Here is a 21630-nt window from a genome sequence, read left to right as displayed (position 1 = left end):
GACTTTATATTCTGAGTTGAAGGGGGTGGACTTCTCTCTCTCTCTCTCTCTCTTTCTCTCTCTCTCTCTCACTCTCTCTGTCTCTCTCTCCCTTCCCCTCTCCCACCCTCCCTGTCTGTTGTCATGGAAACCGGCTCTAGTAACTATTAAGTAGTTGTGTGTGTGTGTGTGTGTGTGTGTGTGTGTGTGTGTGTGTGTGTGTGTGTGTTTACCCATCCATGACCCAGTGGTTTTAATTGTGTGTCCCTTCTGCTGTCAGGTCTTAAACCAGACATGATGAGAGAACATGAGCAAAGAAGATGCGTGTGTGTACGTCTTTGTCCTGATACTGTCGTTGATAAGTGCGTCAACCACTGATAGTCCAGCGCTGTCTGGGTTTTTATTTATTTACCAATTTCCCGTTTCTTAGCTTTTTTGTTAATCTTATAGTCGTCATCATCCATAAGAGTTGTAAGATTTAGTCCAGCTGCAATTCCAGTGTGCAGCTTTTAAACTTGTGATGGTTGGAAATACAAACGTGCCACAGTTAAGTACTGTAGGTCCCCAAAAATCAAAAGCTCTAAAAATCCTAACTCATACATTCTTGTTTTAAAACAGTTTTTAAGTTGCTGTGGTATAAAGTCAAACTAAAATACCTGTGTATGTATGTAAGCAGCTGAGGTGTTTGACAACGTGTCGGAAGCTCTGTGTAACTAAGGCTGCCTGTCTTGCATCGTGTAAACCACAGTATCAGTGTTGTGTAATAGCGCCGGTCCCGCCCGCCGGCGTTGAAAGAGAGATGACATCATCTTTTTCTGCCGAGCACAGACGTCCTCAGATTGGCCTCGACTCTATGAGACTTGAATACGCAGGTAGACAAAGAGAGAGGGAGAGAGAAGAACGGGAGGTCCAGATGGGGAAGGGTGAAGGATTGTCAGTAAAAGCAGAGAAAGGAAGACGGAGAATAGGAAAAGAGAGAGAACGTGAAAAATTAAACAACCATATAGCCAGTAAGTTGCATCCTCAAACACAAGTATGCACATTTCTGGGTGAGATATTTATGTTAAAGCAATTTGCTCATACTTCCAAAAGACACAGAAGGAAATCATAGTTATGGAGGGAGATATGAAGAGATTAAAGAGTGAATGAAATGAAAGCGCATGGTGGCTGGCGAAGGTAAAAACGAGGAGGACACAGACGGCAGATAGCAGGGGGATAAGAAGGACAGATAAACAAACTGAGGTGACACTGGCAGATGGAAATCTGGACTATTAAAGAAGAACAATGGCGAGAGAGACAGAGGTGACCTGAAGAGTAGACTCCAATCTGATGTAGAGGTGGGAAAACATGGAGAGGAGAAGAAGAAGAAGAAGAAGAAGAAGAAGAAGAAAGAGGGTGTGGAGATGGCAAGAAAAGAGGAAAATAAAGAGGAGAGATGGATGAAAAAAACCATTGAGGGAGATGGAAGAAAGGGGGGAAAAAAAAGGATGAGGAAGGAGAGAAACGGCAGAAACAGATGGATGTAAAGCAAGAAGGTGAATGAATGTGAAAAATAACCAGCGTTATGTGAGTGAGTGAGAGGGAGGGCAGGGGTTATTATAGGTCAGATGAAGTAACATCGTTGTAAGATATTTCACCTCATGTGCCGCTTGTCTCGTCTTCAGCTCTCGGTTGCAGATTGTAACCTGACAGCTGTAAACCTCAGCACGTCAACAACAAAGCAGCAGATTACAGTCAAGTTTAAGACGCGTCAAAACTTACAACATCCCCATCAGGCGACCATTAAAGCAGAAAAGAAATAAAATACTTATTTTATACATAAAAGTCAGAGGTTGTGGTTACACCAAATGCACCTCTTTTGTTTTTGCATCCCTTTTGAGGCCCAAACTGACTATAAGAGAATATATATATATATATATATATATATATATATATATATAAGAGAGAGACTATATATGAAACTATGAGAGAATACAGAGCACCCCACATTTGTGCATCGACAGGAAAATGGGACACAAAAGAAGGGTCTGTCGAGGCTTTTTGCTTTCCCTCTTAGCCAAATGACTTCACCATATGTGTCTATACATCTGTAGCAACATTCAAAGTACAGCCATGTCTTCTTCTTTCTTGTACCTGACATAGAGCCATTTAAGGCTTTAAATTAATTTAATAAGGAAGAAAATGACAGTGCTGTTAGTCTTCTTAATCTACTCTCCAATAACATATTAGCTGTATACATTAAAGAGTTGCTCACATGTATCATTTAAAAAGCATTTCTTCAATACAACAAATCATGTCCTTTCAGTACAACATTAACACCACCTTGAACTGCAAAATAACTAAATTCAGCTGCCTAATTCTCACTGATCTGACTGGAACGTTCACCTTTAGCCTGCATGCACCCCCCTCCTCTCCCTGAATATGATCTCTTTTCCCTCCCTGAACCTGAGTGAAAGAGGCCGTCACATGACGTGACTTGGCCCTTTGTGGCAGCACGCAGGGCGGCAGCGAAGCAAGTGACTAGGATTGGGAGCTGCTGTTAAAGTGGGGTATTGTTTCAACACAGATTTAGTAGGGAGGGCGGAGTTCAACCTCCACCTATTTTCATGCCAACCCTCCCACCCCATTTTCTCCTCTAGATGCTCTCTTATTTTACCTCTCATTATTTCTTCTTCCAACTCTCTCCCAGTCACTCTCCATCTGCTGTTTCTCCTTAGCAATCACCCTTCTCCCTTAACTCTATGCCTGCTCGTCTCTAACCCTACCCCCCCACCCTCCTCCCCCCCCCTCCGCTCCAACTTCTCTCACTCTTTCTCAATGAGGTATTCATGTGACCCACCTGCTGTCCGCCGCTTAGCGTTAGCCCAACTAAAGAGCTGCTCTGTGCTCTTGCTGGCCCGCGTGGTCGGCCTGCCTCATTCACAGTTCACACGCCTGCCTTGGCCACTGCGTGCCCAGGGCACGAACCAAAGAGAAGGGAGGGGGGTCGTCGTCCAGTAAGGGTGGGTCTCAGGGTGGCATCGGAGCTCAGGCAGGGTTCTGTCGGGCATAGGATGCTGCACAAGGTTCCTGGATGCTGGTGCACTTGGCTAAAGTTGCCATTATGTTTGGCCTGAGGAGTTCAGGTGGAAGTTATGAGAAGATGCGGAGCGAGTACTACCTAGATGTGGAGAACCCTTTCTGTCCTCAGGTTGGTGTGTCCGGCATTGTCAGGTTTTGCAAAAAAAAAAAAAAAAAAACGATGGGTGAAATTGGTGAAAGTTAAGCCATGCCAGTATGGTCCTGGTCTTAGATAAAATGTAATTATGTAGATGTTAACTTTTGTCTTGCTCTTTCAGACTTAAACACATTTTGGATTGAATTTGAATTTTTGAATTCTTTGTGGTTGCCCGATCTGTGCAGTGACTGTGTATGTGCAATGGTCAGATGAAAGAGCTTTTGTTAGACTCTTGTGGTAACTTCAAAGGGATTTCACAGTATTTCTTTATTTAGGGTCGTAAATACCCATCACTGGATGAAACTTCTTCCTTGCCTCTGTAAAAGTGTTTGAGTAGCAGTTGAACTGTGATGGTTTAAACTATTGAATGAATTATGTTTTCAGTTCTTCTTAAAAAAGCTAACCCAGATAAATGGACACTGCATATTAACAAAGCAGGTGACATAATACCTTTTTACCTTTTCATCTGTTGACTATTTGTTAAACTATTTGGTTTTCGGTGTGATGTGAAAATCATTTATTGTGGCGCTCACATCTCCTAACTTCTCTTTCTCAACAGGTGACCAAGCAAATCCACGAGCATGAGCAGGAGAGCGAACTGCGGGAGCAGATGTCGGGCTACAAGCGCATGCGGCGGCAGCACCAGAAGCAGCTGATTGCCCTGGAAAACAAGCTGAAGGCCGAGATGGACGAGCACCGGCTCAAGCTGCAGAAGGAGGTGGAGACGCAGGCCAACAACGCCTACATCGAGCTGGAGAAGCTGGCAAAGCGCCACGCCGTGCATTCTGAGAAGGAGGTGGGATTTGTGAGGGGTGTGGGGGTTATAGAACAGTACTGTACAGTGACCTCTAAGTTACTTCACAAAAGATCACACCGCCCTACATGTACCATGCAACAGTTAGCTAGGGGATGAGGTTGGCTTTGGAAAGATGGAGAGGACTTGCTGTTGAAGTTATAATGCTTCTATAGCTGCTGGAAGGAAGTTAGTTGAAAAGTTCTTTGTTCTGTTCAAAAATGTTATTGTTTTGAACCACAAAACTTAGTCTTGCATTGAATGCTATGGAAAGTTTTGCTAAGACTTTATGCACTGCTGCCACCTAATGATACATAGGATGAAACACAAGGGCAGAAGTGGGTCACAGAATGTCACGCTCTGAAAAAACAAGCTGCATATCTCTGTGATTAGCACGCAGCATGCAGGGCCGGACAGGGAGATAGTATATCTGTTCAACTAAACCAGCATGCACCCTTAAACAGCAACATAAACACACAATGTCACATGCCACATGGGAGGGACATGTAACTCAGCTAAACGATTAAATCAGTAGATATTGGCTTACAGCGGTAAACATCAGCGGGATGTCCTCTTGTCTGAAAATTGGTCCATTTTTTTGGATACTTCTATCCAGAGCATCTATAGCACTGATGTGTTTTTGTAAGCCTGGCATTAGTGAAACTCCTTTATTATGGCTGGACAATAAACCAACATTATGAATCTCTTACTGACCTAAATTTGCTCAAATTGCAATTTTCTTTAAATGTCTATATACTGACATTAACCACAACAGCATCACATTAACAAACTTTGACCAGACAGTGTCTGCCATTATTGCTTGAAAAATGACTGAAACGATTAATTCGTTATCAGGGTCAAACTTGATATACTGGTTTAGGTGGAATTGTATAACCCTAGTTAGTATATGACTTTATTTGTTCACTGTTGATTGGTGAGCGTGTAGTCTGTATTCAGCTCCACGCTAAGCTAACAGTCCCTCATCTGTGTTTTCCTTCTGTTTCATATGTTCCCCCAGACGAAGACGGCTTTGGCGGATGAGAAGAAGTTCCAGCAGCAGATCGTGGCCCAGCAGAAGAAGGAGCTGACCACCTTTCTGGACAATCAAAAGAAGCAGTACAAACTCTGCAAGGAGAAGATTAAGGAGGTGTGCCGCGTTTGTTGGTTTCCTTTTTTCCTCCTCAGGCGAGCTCCTTTTGTACGCCTCTCGTGTATGACACACGGTCCTGTATGCTGTTTACTGTTGAATCAGACCTCCTCCACACAAACATGCACATTCCGTACTTCCATAAGTGGTCTTTTGGAAGTTGCGTTGAGTCACTCAGCCTACTCACTATGTACCTACACATGTATGTTCACTCAAACAAGGAAACCCACAAATCCATACGCACAGTGTAGCATTTGTGTGCCTCCACAACCTTCAAACTGAGTCCAGAGAATACTCCTGTGGGCTGGGAGTGTGAAACACTGTGTTTTCAGTTACAAGATAAGTGACCAAAATTAGGTCAGCACAGTTAAAAGAAAGCATTGCTGGCAGGGAGAGATATTTCCCACCAACTGAGGGCTATAACGGAATTAGACACCACAGAGAACGGGGATCAGGCTCATGTGTTAAGTGCATTAGCTCGAATTGTAGATTACCTTAAAGCCCATGAAAGAGAAAGACAACCCATACTGAGGAGGGATAGATTTTTTTTTTCAACCCTCCTCTGGCTATAAAAGTCATCTGTAGTTTAAGGCACAAGGTCAATTGGAGTTTGCTGTATGCCCTCACTACAAACACTTGACATCGTGAACTCTATTCTTTATTTAGGCAGTATTTCTAGAGGCTTTGTTTATTTTCACATTCAAAACATGCATATGTAATACATGATTTTGGGGATTATTTTTGGGCTTTTCCGCCTTTAATTGACAGGACAGCTAGGTGAGAAAGGGGAGAGAGAGGGGGAAGACATGCAGGAAATCGTCACAGGTCTGGACCTCTGCATTGAGGCATAAACCTCAAAGTATATGTGTGCCTGCTCTACCCGCTGATCCAACCCGGCCACATGTAATACATAGTTTGAACATTTTCTGCTTGTGTAGACTATATTTGCTTTTCACATATCCACTGGTTTTAATATCTCCAAGTAAATTATTCCTCACCCGAGTCCCAAACTTACCAGCCGTTGTCTATTTTACCAATTAAACTGATATCCGCATTGACAAAAATAACAGATAGAATATCCAGCCAAAATGTCAGATGAACCTACCAATCACAGCTCAAATTAACCAGTTATTGGCTACGGCCTAGTACCAACTCTGACTGTACTTGTCAAAACAATCTCATAATTCCTCAATTCCTCTGCTTTGAAACTCTCACCCCTTGTCAGGAGATGAACGAGGACCATAGCACACCCAAAAAGGAGAAGCAGGAGCGTCTGTCCAAGCACAAGGAGAACATGCAGCATTCCCAGGCCGAGGAGGAGGCCCATCTCCTGTCCCAGCAGAGAGTTTTCTATGACAGGAACTGCCGCGCCTTCAAGCGCAAAGTCATGATTAAGAAGCACGACTTGGAGCAGGAACAAATCCGAGAGGTGCGGAGGACGTACATCCTAAAAATGACTACATGCATAAATTATAAATGGACTTGGTTGTTCATTTAATTGTTAAATATACAACTTCAGTTCACCAAACCATTGAAGTAAACCCCGTTTATTTGCTGTTGATTGCGTGATGTTAGTCTCAACAGGTCCAATGTGACACCAACATATTATTCTCAGCGGTGTTGTTACATAATATAATAATAATTACATCCATTGTTCTTTAGATCTGTAATGTGCTTCCTATTAACTATAAGAAGATTATAACAGAGTAAAGCAAGTCAACAATGTCCCAATCTGAAAAGCTGGAGGAAGTCTAAAAGGTCCAAAAGCGTTCTGTAGGAAAATACACAAAAATCGGAGTCACATTTTAGAGGATAGTTTTTTATGCTTTGGTTAATAGAAAAAATGATTTAAAGCAACGCTAAAGCACTTTTCCCGCGGAATTGTCCATTACCGCTGTCGTAAAGGACAATTCCGCTTCCTACCTGTAGGGGGACCGAAGCGGGAAAATGCTTTAGTGTTGCTTTAATGGGTTGATATTTATTGATTTTTCAAATGTTGTTAATGGCAGCCAATGTTAAAAAAGAAAATTGATTTTTACATGTGAAAATGTGAATGACACAAGTTGAACAAACAATATTAAATCAACAGCACCTACTGCAAGTCATCCATACTTCTTTCGCCCTCCTTTCTCTCTCTTCGTCCATCTTTCCTCCCGGTCCTCCTTAGGAGCTGAACAAGAAGAAGACCCAGAAAGAGATGGAGCACGCCATGCTGATCCGCCACGACGAGTCCATGCAGGAACTGGAGTACAGGCAACTGAAGACCCTGCAGAAGCTGCGGATGGACCTGATCCGCCTGCAGCACCAGACAGAACTGGAGAACCAGATCGAGTACAACAACCGGCGTGAGCGTGAACTCCATCGCAAGCATGTGCTGGAGCTCCGGCAGCAGCCCAAGAACCTCAAAGTGAGTGAACACAGAGACAATCATGTTTTCAGTCGAGGATTTTACAGATGTGGTGGTTATTGTCATAAGGTGCTTAAAATGCAGGACGGACTGATGTTAAACTACAACAACCTGTTTTAAATGCTTAGGTTCATTTTTAGAATTTTTCTTGTGTGTTTGAAAACACAAATCGGATCCTGCTCTCTGATGGCGCAAGCCATAAGCAATGTCTTTTATTTCTTAGTATGATTTTGATAAAACAGTGATGCAATGTGGATGTAAAAAATTAACTTGGAAAATGAAAGAACATACAAATGTATCCTCTCATTTCAGTTTGCTTTGCTTTTGAGGATAACAGAAGCCAGAACTCTGCTCTTTTTTTTAAACCTGTAACCTTAAGCAGCAGAATTCTTAAAGCATGACTAAAGACTTTAAGTTAACAACAACAAAAATCTTTTAATTTTCTTTTTTAAGACTATTTTTTGGGCATTTTAGGCTTTTATTTTGACAGGACCGCTGAAGACATGAAAGGGAAGAGAGAGGGGTAATGACATGCAGCAAAGGGCCGCAGGTCAGAGTCGAACCTGGGCCCGCTGGTTCGAGGAGTAAACCTCTATATATGGGCGCCAGCTCTACCAACTGAGCTATCCGGGCGGCCACAGCAGCGAAACTTTAAAAGAAATGTAATGCTCTTTTAAATGTTACTGTCTACATCCTCTTCTCACGGTTTTTCTGTCTGTCCATCTCTGTCCTCTCCGCCAGGCTTTGGAGCTGCAGATCAAGAAGCAGTTCCAGGACACATGTAAGGTGCAGACCAAGCAGTACAAGGCCCTGCGCCACCACCAGATGGAAGTTACGCCCAAGGCCGAGCACAAGACGGTGCTCAAGGCCCTGAAGGATGAGCAGACACGCAAGCTGGCCATCCTGGCGGAGCAATATGAGCAGAGCATCAACGAGATGATGGCCTCGCAGGCGGTGAGTGGAGAGGCGTTCACGTTATCATTTATTTCTGGACACTGATTTAGGCATATTTCGAAGATGAGACATGTACAGTAGGCCTTTTGAAGGAGATTAGGAGGCCTTTCTCTCCACCTGTTGCTCATGATTTTTAAATTTTTCTCCTCCTTGTTTGTCCTCATCTCATATCTGTCTTATATCTTTCTCTTCTTCCTTCCCCTTTCCATCTCCCCTTCATTTGTAATCTCTCTTCATGTCTTTTCGACATTTCCTAACCCTTCCTCCTCCCTTCCCTTTCCACCGTCTTTTCATGTTATGTCTGTCCCCGTTGCCCTTCCATTTTCTTCTTCCATCCCTTCGTCTCTGCCACCCCTCCCCTTCTTTCTGTCTCTATTCCCTGTTTCTCCTCTCTCTCTCTTTCTGGGTGTCTTATGAATGTACCCCTACCCTCCCCCTCAATCTACCCATCTCTCTCTCTTTCTCTCTCGCTCTCTCTCGCTCTCTCTCTCTCTCTCTCTCTCTCTCTCTCTCTCTCTCTCTCTCTCTCTCTCTCTCTCTCTCTCTCTCTGTACATCCCTCTCCCCTGTTGCGGTCCATGGTCGGCTGTGTCAGCTGCGTCTGGACGAGGCCCAGGAAGCCGAGTGCCAGGCCCTGAGGCAGCAGCTGCAGCAGGAGATGGAGCTGCTCAATGCCTACCAGAGCAAGATCAAGATGCAGACCGAGGCGCAGCACGAGCGCGAGCAGCAGAAGCTGGAGCAGAAGGTGTCGCTGCGCCGGGCTCACCTGGAACAAAAGGTGTGGGGAATGAAACACTCGTCATTTTAAAGGAGCCATACCATTCTTTTTACTGCTCTGTAGGACATAGTTCAGTTTTTCTTCAGGTGATTAATACAGACAACCTAAATGAAACACAATGGAGGTGAAGTGTTTCTCACGGTCCACAAGAGAAGGAATGAATTCCCTAAATATTTCATGGCACACTACTAAAAAATACGAAAAACTAAAATGCCTTTATTAACATGGCTACATGATTTAATAAAATTGGAGATAATTAAGATAGATTATTCCCTCTCAGGTGTAAAAACTATTTATGTTCTTGCCTAAACATGGTGTTTCAGGCCCCCACCAGTTGAGTTTCAAGACCCATCCAATCCTTCCACCCACCTAGTTGAATTTTTGTTACTTTTAACTTTAAACTCAACACAGTTCATCCAAAGTGCTTTTTCAACACAGAGAAAAAAAACTGAACCAAAGAAAGGAAGAAAGAAAATGTGTAAAAATAAAAATCACAAATTCAAGACAAACTGCTAAAGAGAGAGACCGGAAGCAACCTAAGACTTCAAAAGAAAAGAAATACAGATATTAGGTTAGACAATTTGTTTTAAGATGTATATTTAAATAGTTAGCTAACTTGTCCATTTTAAAAATGCATGATATTGCTGAGTCAATTAGAGGGCCACTGTAATCCAAAGGTTGGTGCATTTCTTACTGGTCTGCACGCAAATAAAGTCCTCATAGGCTTCAAACAAAGTGCTTGTCAAATTGTCCAAAAGCAACGACAGAATGTTACTTTCTGAAACCCAAAATCTGCCAAGCACACCAACTTCACCCAGCGATTGGCCAGGCGTGCAGAGAGAAAGTAAGCTCTCAAGTATTTGCATGTACAACCAAATGCAGCACCATGAATGCCTTTGAGCAGAGACTGTCAGAAAGTGTGTATCCCTAATTGTGCGATTCATCGTGTCTCCTCCCTCTCTGTGACAGCAGGCTTTTTGCCACACTTTGAGTGTGGTCATTTAAAACCCCCTAGAAATATTTATGCCGTTGGGGTTAGTGTAATGAAACCTTGGGGTCATGGATTACTTAAAACTCCCCTTAAGACCCCATAAAAAACTGGAAAAATTGTCACTAACCCCATCCTGCACAAGAAGACATAAACAAAACCTCAAAACATAAACGGCATTGTTTACAGTTTAGAATAACCCTTATTCGTATTCTGTCCTGCAACATCCTAGACTGGGTAAACCCAGCCCTATCTGCCGGCGATTTGATTTCGCCCTGCAGCTCAGGCTGGAAACCTGTACATTTATCTATCCTGCTTCCGTTACAAATCTGCGGGGACCAATCACAAACTGGCTTATCCCCCTGGCGCGCTATTGGCGAGTTTAACGCGATGACGATAGAGAAGCGACGGCAAGCAGCTTTTTGTTTACATTCAACATGGCGGCCACCGAAGCGCAGCAACACGTTGATGCTGTCGCTGCTACGTCACCCGGATCGTTGGTCTGATTGGTTGAAGGACTATCCAATTGCGTTCAGAGTCATTTGAACTGTGCCCGTTGATCACGCCTCTTGTGCAGTAGAAAATACAGAGCAGACTCCCCAGGCTAATGTTCAACCTTAAAAGATTGAGCTTGGTCTGGTGATGGCAGGATAACAGGATTTACAGTACATCACATACAGGAAGTAAAGAACCCTTTTATAGATCTGAAACATGCAAGTGTGTGGACAAAACACAAACGGCAGGTAATACGTTGAATTATAAACAGTCCAACCTCCGCCTCCATGCTCCTGTGGACAGGTCCAAAATACACATTTGCATCCACCTCAGCAGGCAGTGCGGACATGAAAGACGACCCAGACAGACATTCATGAGTTCACACAGACACTCTCTCAGATTTCCCCTCACCACAGGTGGTGATGACAGTGGCATGCCTTCCTACAGGGAGCCGACAACCATTTCTCTCCCACACACTCCTAATGGTGGTTAATCTCTACACGACAGTATGGTGCTCTTATTATGACATTTTTGTCATCCTCTGTTTGTAATAAGACACATTTAATACAGTTTCACTTATTTGTTCCTAACCGCTTGTTGTATGTGTCCAGTCTAAATTTCTTATGCACATGCTCCTTTTAAATATACCTACACTTGTGACATTTCCATGCTTTTATTTTGTAGCAACCAGTTATGAAGTAATGTAAATGATGACATTTGAAGCTGTGTCACAAGCTGGCAACGAGCTTTCATACTTGTTATAATTTCTTCACATACATTTGACACAGTTTTATCAATCTGTCCCCCAATTTGGTTGCATGACACTCCTGATTGAGACGCATCTTTGATGTGACTATTCAGGCCAGCTGCCATGTATACCAAACGACGTGTGATAAGATTAGAACGGCCGAGAACACCTCCTTCCAAAGTGACCGACGTCATCGCCACAGTCTAGTAGACAGCACTCCGACAACAAAGGAAGAGACACATTTGAAATGCTGCCCTGATCCAGTTCTGCTGGGCCCAGTGGACCACTGCGGTGGTCTGTCGCCATCTCCTGGCTGCGTTCAGCTCTGCACTCTGGGACTGGGATGATGTCATGGTTTTCGAGGCACTATTGTCCTCCGGTTCGGTTCATGGTCAGAGTCTGGAGTTTTCTGTGCATGCTCAGTAGTTGGCCAGATTGCCGTATTGCGCCATGCAGTGCTTTGTTTGCACCTGTGGATGTGTAGAGTGCTGAGTTAATGTCGGCGTTCCACCGAAAGATCAAGCAGACGCAACATGACAATGATAACACACTAACACCTTCCCAGTAAAAAACAATGCACATGTCTGCATCCAGTGACAAATAACATAGGATGCCTCATCAAAAGAATTAAAAATAGCTACAGGGGGTGGACAAAAAAAACATTGTGAACAACTCTGCAGTATCATGAAAGCCAACACACTGGCCCTGCAATAAAGCCAACATTTGTGAAGGTTACAGTGTGACTGTGTCAAAAGTGTTGCTTTAACTATATTGTACGTTTTTAACGCTGCAGTTTGTACTGTGGTGCATTGAATTACATCACACAGTATGGCTTTTCTCTTACTTGTGTCTGCCTCTTTTTAAAAGTCCATACACACCCATGATATGCAGATAAAAGTGTTCTAACTCAGCACTGTGTAGGCGTTTACAGACTAAGCTTGATTGGCATCTCCCTCTCTTTATTGTTGTACCTGTTGGGGCACGACAACTTAAACTTTCAACATTTTTATTAGTAGTAGTATTTGGAGAAATACGGAGAAACAAAAATTAGCTCCCACATTTATTTATTTTTTTTACCAGACATCCCTAATAACAAATGCCAACTGATCGGCCAGAATACCTGCAAACACCCGTGTGAGAGTGCAGGGTTTTGACTAGGTCTATTTCTTAAAATTGTAACATTGTAAAAATGATTTTATTATATTCTTGATCTTGGATTAAGTTATGTTATGTTTAACATTTCTCCACTCATCTATCGGCTGGGTTGTGCATTCATAAAAGTTGATAGTTCTTTGGTTTATATTGTAGCTGCAGTTTATTTGATCTTTCACCCGTTTCTTCACTCGCCCTGTGCAGAAGTGCACAGCAGACTTTTCTCACAGGAGATGATTTGACTTGAAAACATCCGTTTCCATTTATATTCACCGACATGTCGTACTGGGACACTTACTGCACATGGAGCTCAGCCAAAATGAATGTTCTATGTTCCACCTGTTCTTTTCTCACAATCAAAAGTCAAATTGTCTGCTATTAGAACTGTGAGGAAGAATATTGTATTTAAGTTATAATACAGTGCTGCCTTTTTTATTTGAGAATTCATTTGTTTTTGCAAGAATTTTAACATAACCTTTTTATAAAGCAATTTAGTATTTATTCCATACTTTTGCATTTGGATTGTATATTTTGTGTTGATGTTGTTCCTACATCTTTTATGACAAGGTTATAAAGGAGTTTACATTACATCCATAACTGTTTGTGCAGGGTAAAAAGAGAAAGAATATTGGACAAAGGATGCCCCAAAGCTGCTTCACTTTTTTATCTGAGGAACAATACGTCTCAACCCGCATTAATATAAACCAAACTAAAACCTTTTGTATAAATTAAAACCAAAACTACCAAATCCTTCATGGTAATTCCAACTAAACGACTACTACAGACTGTACTAACCCCGAATATTCTCTGTTTTCCTGCAGATTGAAGAGGAGCTGGTTTCCATTCAGAAGGAGCGAACCGACCGTATCAAGCACCTGCTGGAGCGCCAGGAGCGCGAGATCGACAGCTTCGACATGGAGAGCATGCGGCTGGGCTTCGGCAACCTGGGCACCCTGGACCTCCCTAAGGACGACTACAGATGAGGGGCTGCTGCCACCGTCTCTCGTAGTCCCCGGGCGTCCGTCTGCCTCCTCTCCTTTTACCTGACAGTACAGGTGTTGCACCGCTGCTGACGTCCTCACACAAACACACAGACGCAAAAAAAGAAAAGAAAGAAAAGCTGCTCCAGAATCAGCTCCAGTGTGTTTTCTGGGCCGGTCAGACAGAGTTGATGGCAGGTTTTAGTGCCCCTCCCCTCCCCCTAAACCCTTCTAAACTTCCTCCCCCTCCTTGCCTCTCATGGTGTCACAAAATGACAAAAAAAATAATGCTGGAAATCTTCCTGTAGTTGTCATGTTTTTTGGTAAGAATAATGATAACGTAGTCACGGTGTTTCTTGTTTCTTGTGCAATGAGCAATGATGACACTTTTGTTGTGACTAAAAGTGGAAGACGAGAGAAGGAGGGAGAGAAAAATGAGGGCAGTTGGATAAGCGAAATCGCTCCACAACCATGCTTTTTTTTTTTTTTTTTTTTTTTTTTTAGAGGTGATTCATTTTTTTTTGGTCAGTTTTGGTTATTTTTTTTTTTTTTGGTGCAAAAAAATTCTCACAAGGGGATAAATCCAAACAGCCGAGCCTTCCGCAGACGTTAGTCTGCGCTGCATCTTTCAACACTTTTTGGTATTCATCAGGACATTTATATGACAAATTTGAATAATTTGATACTTTGAGACACAATTATCATGTACACACAGGTACGATTAGAATTCATGTGATGGATGAATTTGATTCCTGAGGGGAGGGTGAATCATGGTACTCTACATGTGTATCGTACTGATTTCTCTGCACTGGCAGCCAATGTGAATAATACACGTGACACATGAACTCCAACTCCCAGCTAGCACAAAGGGCTTCATGGGGGGTGGGGGGGGGGGGGGGGGACTTCTACTTTGTGTATAGAAGGATTTATGGAGAGCTTTTACTTATTTTCGTATTGTATTTTAACTGTCAAATTAAAAAAGAATTTTTAAAGGCGCTTTTTTTCCCTCCCCCCTCCTCAGATAGTATTTGAGGTTCAGTCATGTATCAATGTGATTTTCATCTGATTATTATTTTTTTTTTTTTGCTTTACACAAAAAATGTATTTTCTTATAAACCAGACCAGTATGATGCTTTATTATTGCATGCACTTTAATTTTTTTTCCAGGTTAAAAGAAAGCATGAATCTGTCAGAGCTTTTAATTATATTTGTAAATAAAGTGCTCATCACACAAACTAAGGGCGTGTTATATATGTCCGATTAACAAACCAGGGGGCTGTTTCACAAAAGCAGAATATATAAATCCAGGATAACTGATAAAACCTAAATTCCAAAGAATTTCTAATATAGGAACAAATTCCACTCCTCGTCCGGGCTTCTGAACTGGTTGCAGTTCCACCAGAAATCCATATAGGGGGCGCTCACAGGCCAGTGCAGAATGAATGGGACTCTATGGAGCTATACCCCTCAAAACCCACTTTTCTTATGATATAATTTTTTGTCTAGTAATTTGAATGTTGCATTCGAAAGGGGAGGCAAAGACAATACACACTGCTGGGTGTTAGATTTTTTTTAAAGTCGCTTTTCTGTTCTAAAAAGCCTTTTAAAATGTCAATGACGTCATACACATACGACCTGAGATACTGCTTTACGGCAAGCTCGGAGTCCCTTCGTTCTCTTGAGGCATCGACAACACAGCTAACAGTTAAGGCTCTCCCTGTCAATACAGATGCTAGAAAGAGGTTTGCTAATGTTTTAAAGACCACGCCGAAATATTCACTCTGACATTCAGGCTCTGCTTTGGATGCCGTCAAGCTGGATCTCCGATCGTAATCAGACCTTCACTGACCAATCAGCATTCATTAGCAGAATGCTAGCGTGTTATGGGCTACAACGACTCAACCTGTAAGAAATCAAAAGGACATAAGTACTCATTCATCCAACTTTCGACCTATAACCCATGTTGAACTTGCAAAATCTACAATCAAATCTGAGGTTTCTCAACGACACTCAGACGAAAGATACACATTTAGCCGTCTAGCTCCATAGGGTCCCATTCATTTTGCACTGGACCGCGATCACCCCCAGTGGAACTCTGGTGGAACTGCAACCAAATCCGGTACAATGGGGCTGGAACGGCTTTCCGTAGACCGGCTTTGGTTTCACGAAGGCCAAGCCAGGCTGAGGAGGAGAGACTAGGTCGAGCCAGGCTGAACTAATTCAGATAGATGCGCGTCCACGGCTTTCCTCAAAAGACCGCGAGGTCGATCACAGATTTACTGATGCCAAAATGGAGAATACGCATTGTACATAGGCTACTATGTAGCAGCAGCTTCTTGTGGAAGTATGATGACGTGAAACACATTATTTGAATAAAAAGAAAATAACACAGCCGCTGTACTGAAACAGCGAGAGAAAGTGTAGCAGACGATCACGGACCGACTGAATGCGTAAGCAGCCTAAATATATACATTAACTGACCACTGCTCTGAATGGAAACCGTCATAATCCTACCATTCAAGGATTAGGCTACTAATCATTTGCACAAATTAACAATTGTACTCTTTGCCTTAAAAGTAAGCAGAAGATAATGTTACTCAGGAAATTTACCATGAAGATCAATTTTCTATAACGCTAGAATATGAAGCGTAAATATCTTTCACTCTGTTCCTCCCTCTCTCTCATTGGCTAAAATATTAATTTCCTGAGTCATATTAACTTCCACTACTCTCTTTTAATGCAAAGTGTACAGGTGTTCGTTTTTGCAAATGACAAGTGACACATTGAATGGTTTCATTTAAGAGCAGTAGTTCATAAATGTATATTTTTAGACTATCATTTAGTCTGTTTCGCGCGTTTCTTTTATAGAGGACGAGTTTCCTTCTCTACATATTATATGCGTTGCTCCCTGGTATATATGGACATAGAAAATAAAGACACTGAAGAAATTGGACTGTAAAATCTAGAAACTATAAAGATAATAAAGTGATAAAAAAAAATTCATCCAGGATAACCAGGAAATCCCGGCTTAATCCCTTATCTTGGTTTTGTGAAACAGGCCCCTGGATTTAGTTCAAGCCTTGATTTCAATGTCTTCTGAACATTTTGACAGCACACATGACTGCTCTGATGTCTGACCTTTGAGCTGAAAACATGATTGGTCAAGTATTCAACATTTCGTATTTACTGTGCAGAAGTTTAAGTACTAATTATAATATGACAATCTATCGTAGTATAATTAAAAAATATAGAACAATTGTAAATAAATCAGTTTCATATCTCACCTTAACTAAATTTAAAGCATAGTTCCTCCAGTCCAAATGTTACTGTACCTGCTGACACCTTTTACAGTAAATAATGTACTTTATTGTACTTTCTGCAAACTGCTCCTGAGGTGCCAAATTGTTACCAGCCTCCAAAAATTCAATGGTTCTATTTATTTAGATATCCTTGGAAAAGATTTCTCAAATTATTCCTCACATTTATGATTATTTATTATCATGATACTTAATACTAATACTTAATACTATTAAACAGCCACTGCAGGATCAGAAAACATTCCAATAGAAAATGCAACTATTTCAGTGTTTACTAGATTTATTGCAGATGAGTGCAGGTGACATCATTCAGAGGAGCAGTTATTTTTGTCACAGGTAGGCAACATAGAGGGGGAAATAATATTCAATTCAATAAACTAAACTATTCAGTGGCACACACAAAAAAAAAAAAAAATGCTTTGTTTCTGTTGGGGTTTTTGCTTCTTACACGAATGGGAGTTTCCTATAGTGGGAATTCCTAGTGCTGAACGCTCGAGTCAGGTCTTTCCATTTATTTTCCGGCCAGCTGCTCGTACAGTTTGGGGACGTAGTCGTCCCACTCGGCCTGGTAGCAGGTTCCCGCCACCGGGGCTCCCAGGTTGTATTTCTGCCTGAAACTCTGGATCTTGAATGTGCCGCGGCCGTCTCCAGACCGGTTAGTCAGGACGGTCTCGGTGCAGGACAGGCTGCCTGGCTGCTCATACACCAACCACACGTACCTGTGGAGACCTGAGGGGGACAAAGACAGAAGTTTCTTAAAGGTTTGTGTTAGTGCTGCTGGAAAACAACCTCTTAAAACCGTAAATTATTTATTTATGCCAGGCGACAGATACTGTTTAAGATTAACGGTGGCAAAGGCTGCAGACGTGCCAAACTGCAAACTGGTAGTTAAGCCTAGCCTACATATCTTACATAAATACACAACAGCCCATTATTTCATCTTGACATAAGCAATGTGTATTCTCACAACAGACCAGTATTATCAAAATAACAAAAAGACCGGTCTAGGCACTGTTTGTTAGTCATTTTTATTTATTTATTTTTTTAATAATATTTCTGACAACCTGCAGACTCCAGGATTACATGTACTATTACTCATTGTGTGTGTAGAGGAACATTATGGGTCTTGAACTTCAACCAAAATAAGCGACATTTTGCAAAACATGGATACAAATCCATCCACTTGTGTATTGGTCAAAAAAAAAAAAAATAAGGTTGAAACTGAAAACCCTCTCTATCCTTTTAATAGTGCTTTTCCTATGCTTCATTCTCTCTTACCTGTGCCCTTGGGAGGACCAGAGCCCACGTAGTCCGATAAGACGCAGCCAGACGACACATCATTCCCTTTCATATTGACAACCAGAAAGTGGTGCCACTCCCTTGCGTGAAGGGCAAAAAGAAAAATGTATTTAGAATTAAATCCAAGACTTGTGGATTATGTGCTTGTATGGGGAATATTACTTAAGAAATATCTTAGACACAAAAGGAAACAGGGCCCAGGTATTACTCTAGCACTTTGGTTTGGAGCTCCAGGCAAAATATATCTAAGCATCTATGTATGCTTGACAAGTTACAGCAACAGTGTACATGCACGATGCGCAAAAAGTGGATGGGATGTAGGTGTAAATAGGAGCAAACATGAGATGCCCCAGAGCCACTTGATAATTTAATCCCACCATGGGTCCACTAGGGGGCCAGTATTTAAACCATTTTATAAATTTTAAGTGCACAACACATTAATTACGGTATTCGGACTGCAATGTTGCAACCATCCTGCCTTCTCACCTGAATTTCGGGTTTTTCCTGCTGGGAGCGTCAGGGTCGGTCAGGGCCAAAGTATACAACTTACTGGAGTCACATCCTTCCCACTCCACGCAGGTGGGTCGATTCTGCACCTGCAGGTGAACACGGGTGAGGGTGACAAGAAGTGGTGCATCAGCGTCAATTTAACTCTTGGATGCCTGAGCTTTAGCAGCTCTGACGCCCATTGGGGGCGCTATTCACGACTGATACGTAGGGCTGGGCAATATATCAATATTATATCGATATTGTGATATGAGACAAGATATCGTCTTAGATTTTGGATATCGTAATATCGTGATATGACGTAAGTGTTGTCTTTTACTGGTTTTAAAGGCTGCATTAGAGTAAAGTGATGTCATTTTCTGAACCTACCAGGCTGTTTTAGCTGTTCTATTATTTGCCTTTTCCCCACTTAGACATTATGTCCACATTACTGATGATTATTTATCTAAAATCTAAGTGTGAAGATATTTTGTTAAAGCACCAACTGTCAACCCTAGAATATCGGTGCAATATCGATATTGAGGTATTTGGTCAAGAATATTGTGATATCTGATTTTCTCCCTATCGCCCAGCCCTACTGATACGTACTGATACGAATGGTATACGTGCAGTTCAGTGTCTCAAATTATTTTCCAAAAACTTAGTGTCCCAAATGATGAGGGTCTTATTTGAGACAGGTTGCCCTAACCCAAACCCTAACCTAAACACCTGTTAAACCCATAGGTTAAACCTAAACCTAACCATGTTTAGGCTTAGGCTAAGGCTCATAATTAGGGACACAAAACTGCACGTAGAATCTTCCATAGGGATTGTGGGACACTAAACTGCACGTATACCCCAAATAATCAATTACAAAGCAGCGCTTGTTAAAAGAAATACCTTTTAACCTAACACAGAAACTACGCTAATTTAGCTGAGTTGTTAGCTTGGCTAGTCAACATTAGTTAGCTGGCTAACCTGTGTTGGCGTGAGCACTTTGCCAAGCTCGTCGATTTCCACAGAGTCGTATTTAACGGTCAGAGGCTGTGCAGGCTTCTCCTCGACCTCCGGCAGGGCAAGAGGCCCGGTCCACTGGCTCAAATCTACGGGCATTTTTTAGATTCGTAGTCCGGTTGCAGACGTTGTTGGCTGTACCGCTACATGCAGGAGCACAAAAAGTGCTGCGTTTAAGGACCACTAGGATAGATAGGACGGGGTGAGGAATTTGCGTGTTTAGCTAACAAGTTGAACCATCTGAATCCAAAATATCTTTATTTGTCAATTTTTAAATCAGCCTTAAACGAACTATAGCAGATGTTATTATTTTTTGTAAGTTAATCCTCTACTGTAGCGATAACAACTGCTAGTTTTGATGTAAATTCCCATTCATTACCAAGAGATCATTAGCAAGTTTGTTGCCCGTTTTCACCGTAGTAGTGATAGCTACATGCTTACTTTCCTTCGTCACGTCAAGTGGGATGTAAGTTAATTATATTTTTCTTGTGTTTAGTAAGTGCTGTGTGGTGAACTATATTTTCCCGAGCAATCTGCCTACAATTGAACGGCACAAACTGCACTAGCCCCAGGGACCGCCAGAGGGCGTTGACCACGTCTCTGCCACATGGATTTTGGTTTGCTAAACTTTCTGTCAGAGCTCGACCCTCCTGCAGCTCACATGCTCCACACAGTTTCTGTTTCCAGACATCCAATTTTTTAGAAACTGGGCTCTGACAATGAGAGAGAGATTTTTTTTATCATTCATTGCGTTAATTGATTCATATTTTACCTGTCAATGCAGAGGATGTGTATGCTACTCCTCCTTTTAAAGATGTAATATAATTAATCAATGGTGTTATAGAACTGTGATCTGTGGTAATCATCAGTAGGCTATAGTAGTTCGGCGCAGCAAGTTGTATTACATGAATGGTGCCTATTATAATGGCTTTTTGGTTTAAATGTATGCCACAGCACAGACCTCAAAACTCACTCACATAAACACAGATTTGATAAGATTTTGTCACATTGATTCCCTGTATGTGAATATGTTTGTTAATGTTGACGTTGAGAATTTAGTGGCTTTAGCCTAATTAAATGAACACAGCAAATTAAATTACACTTTTAGGCTACATTTAATTCGTTTCTGGCATTATTATGGATCTGAATTGCATTTAAACACTCACAGTCCCCATACTCTCTCTCATTGCAAATACTCAGTTTAGTAAACTATTTATTTACTACATCATGTCATAAAACTGCTCATTTAGAGTTCCCAGCATGCTTTGCATATGACTTGATGAGCCAGATCCCAGAATGTTATACATGTATTTTTTTAACTGTATGTTAAACCACAGTACACAGTGTATGATATTATCATCCCTTGTGCCATAATCCACGCAATTTTTCAATTAGGGGCCAATTTTGAAAGTCAGATGACCGTGCAGAGCACCACAGCTTCATCAAATCACCACTTTATCTACTCTCGTTAAACCTGCTGTTTTAGTCTATTCACTACAGATTATGGTATAGGCTATATCACAGTTGTACAATTTGTGTGTTTTAGATTGTAATGAATACATCTTTTTAATCTATTACAATTTGGAAAGGTTGCCTTGCATTATCTCAAATTGATAATGTAGCGTTGACAATTAGGCCTATACAACTTAAGCAAGTTTCAAAAGTCTGCCAATTGATTTGCATACCATGAAGAAAGGTCAGCTGAAATGTAGCCCGTAGTAGCCTAGTAATGCATTTTTAGAGCAATAAATTATGATAGGAAAAAGTTAAGGGAAATACAGTGTTTTTAGCTGATGTTGAGTAGCCTATAGGGGCTATAGGTTACTATTAATAATAATCATGCTGTAATAATTAATAAGATGAATAGAATAGAATAA

The 21630-nt window shown here is 41.7% G+C and overlaps 2 protein-coding genes across 4 annotated transcripts in view; one reads left to right on the top strand and one right to left on the bottom strand.

The window, feature by feature from the left end:
- The window catches only part of taok3a (TAO kinase 3a), an 87710-nt gene extending 73579 nt beyond the window's left edge, over window positions 1-14131 (top strand). For all 3 annotated transcript variants that reach the window (XM_028577155.1, XM_028577156.1, XM_028577154.1), the window contains 7 exons: window positions 3756-3992; window positions 5008-5136; window positions 6362-6565; window positions 7304-7543; window positions 8285-8497; window positions 9092-9274; window positions 13479-14131. In XM_028577155.1, the coding sequence (XP_028432956.1) occupies window positions 3756-3992; window positions 5008-5136; window positions 6362-6565; window positions 7304-7543; window positions 8285-8497; window positions 9092-9274; window positions 13479-13640 (1368 nt within the window). In that variant the 3' untranslated portion in view covers window positions 13641-14131. The remainder of the gene's footprint in view (window positions 1-3755; window positions 3993-5007; window positions 5137-6361; window positions 6566-7303; window positions 7544-8284; window positions 8498-9091; window positions 9275-13478) is intronic.
- Window positions 14132-17212: 3081 nt separating this feature from the next.
- Window positions 17213-19953, bottom strand: pebp1 (phosphatidylethanolamine binding protein 1). The gene is made up of 4 exons (XM_028578438.1): window positions 19718-19953; window positions 18740-18849; window positions 18233-18333; window positions 17213-17683 (listed from the first exon to the last, which is right to left on the bottom strand). The coding sequence occupies exons 1-4, from the start codon at window positions 19850-19852 to the stop codon at window positions 17466-17468; spliced, it is 564 nt and encodes a 187-aa protein (XP_028434239.1). The 5' UTR covers window positions 19853-19953; the 3' UTR covers window positions 17213-17465.
- Between the last annotated feature and the right edge of the window lie 1677 nt (window positions 19954-21630).

This window comes from Perca flavescens, chromosome 5 (assembly GCF_004354835.1).
Source record: "Perca flavescens isolate YP-PL-M2 chromosome 5, PFLA_1.0, whole genome shotgun sequence".
NCBI lineage: Eukaryota > Metazoa > Chordata > Actinopteri > Perciformes > Percidae > Perca > Perca flavescens.
Note: the sequence above shows the minus strand (reverse complement) of the source record. Positions and strands in the feature narration are given on the sequence as shown.

Excerpts from the sequence above, each read along its gene's own strand:
- pebp1 (XM_028578438.1), bottom strand. The coding sequence starts at position 19,852 with ATGCCCGTAGATTTGAGCCAGTGGACCGGGCCTCTTGCCCTGCCGGAG. Across the intron at positions 18,334-18,739 it reads AGGAAAAACCCGAAATTCAG|GGAGTGGCACCACTTTCTGG; the intron begins GTGAGAAGGCAG and ends CCTTCACGCAAG. Across the intron at positions 17,684-18,232 it reads TGGTCCTCCCAAGGGCACAG|GTCTCCACAGGTACGTGTGG; the intron begins GTAAGAGAGAAT and ends TGTCCCCCTCAG.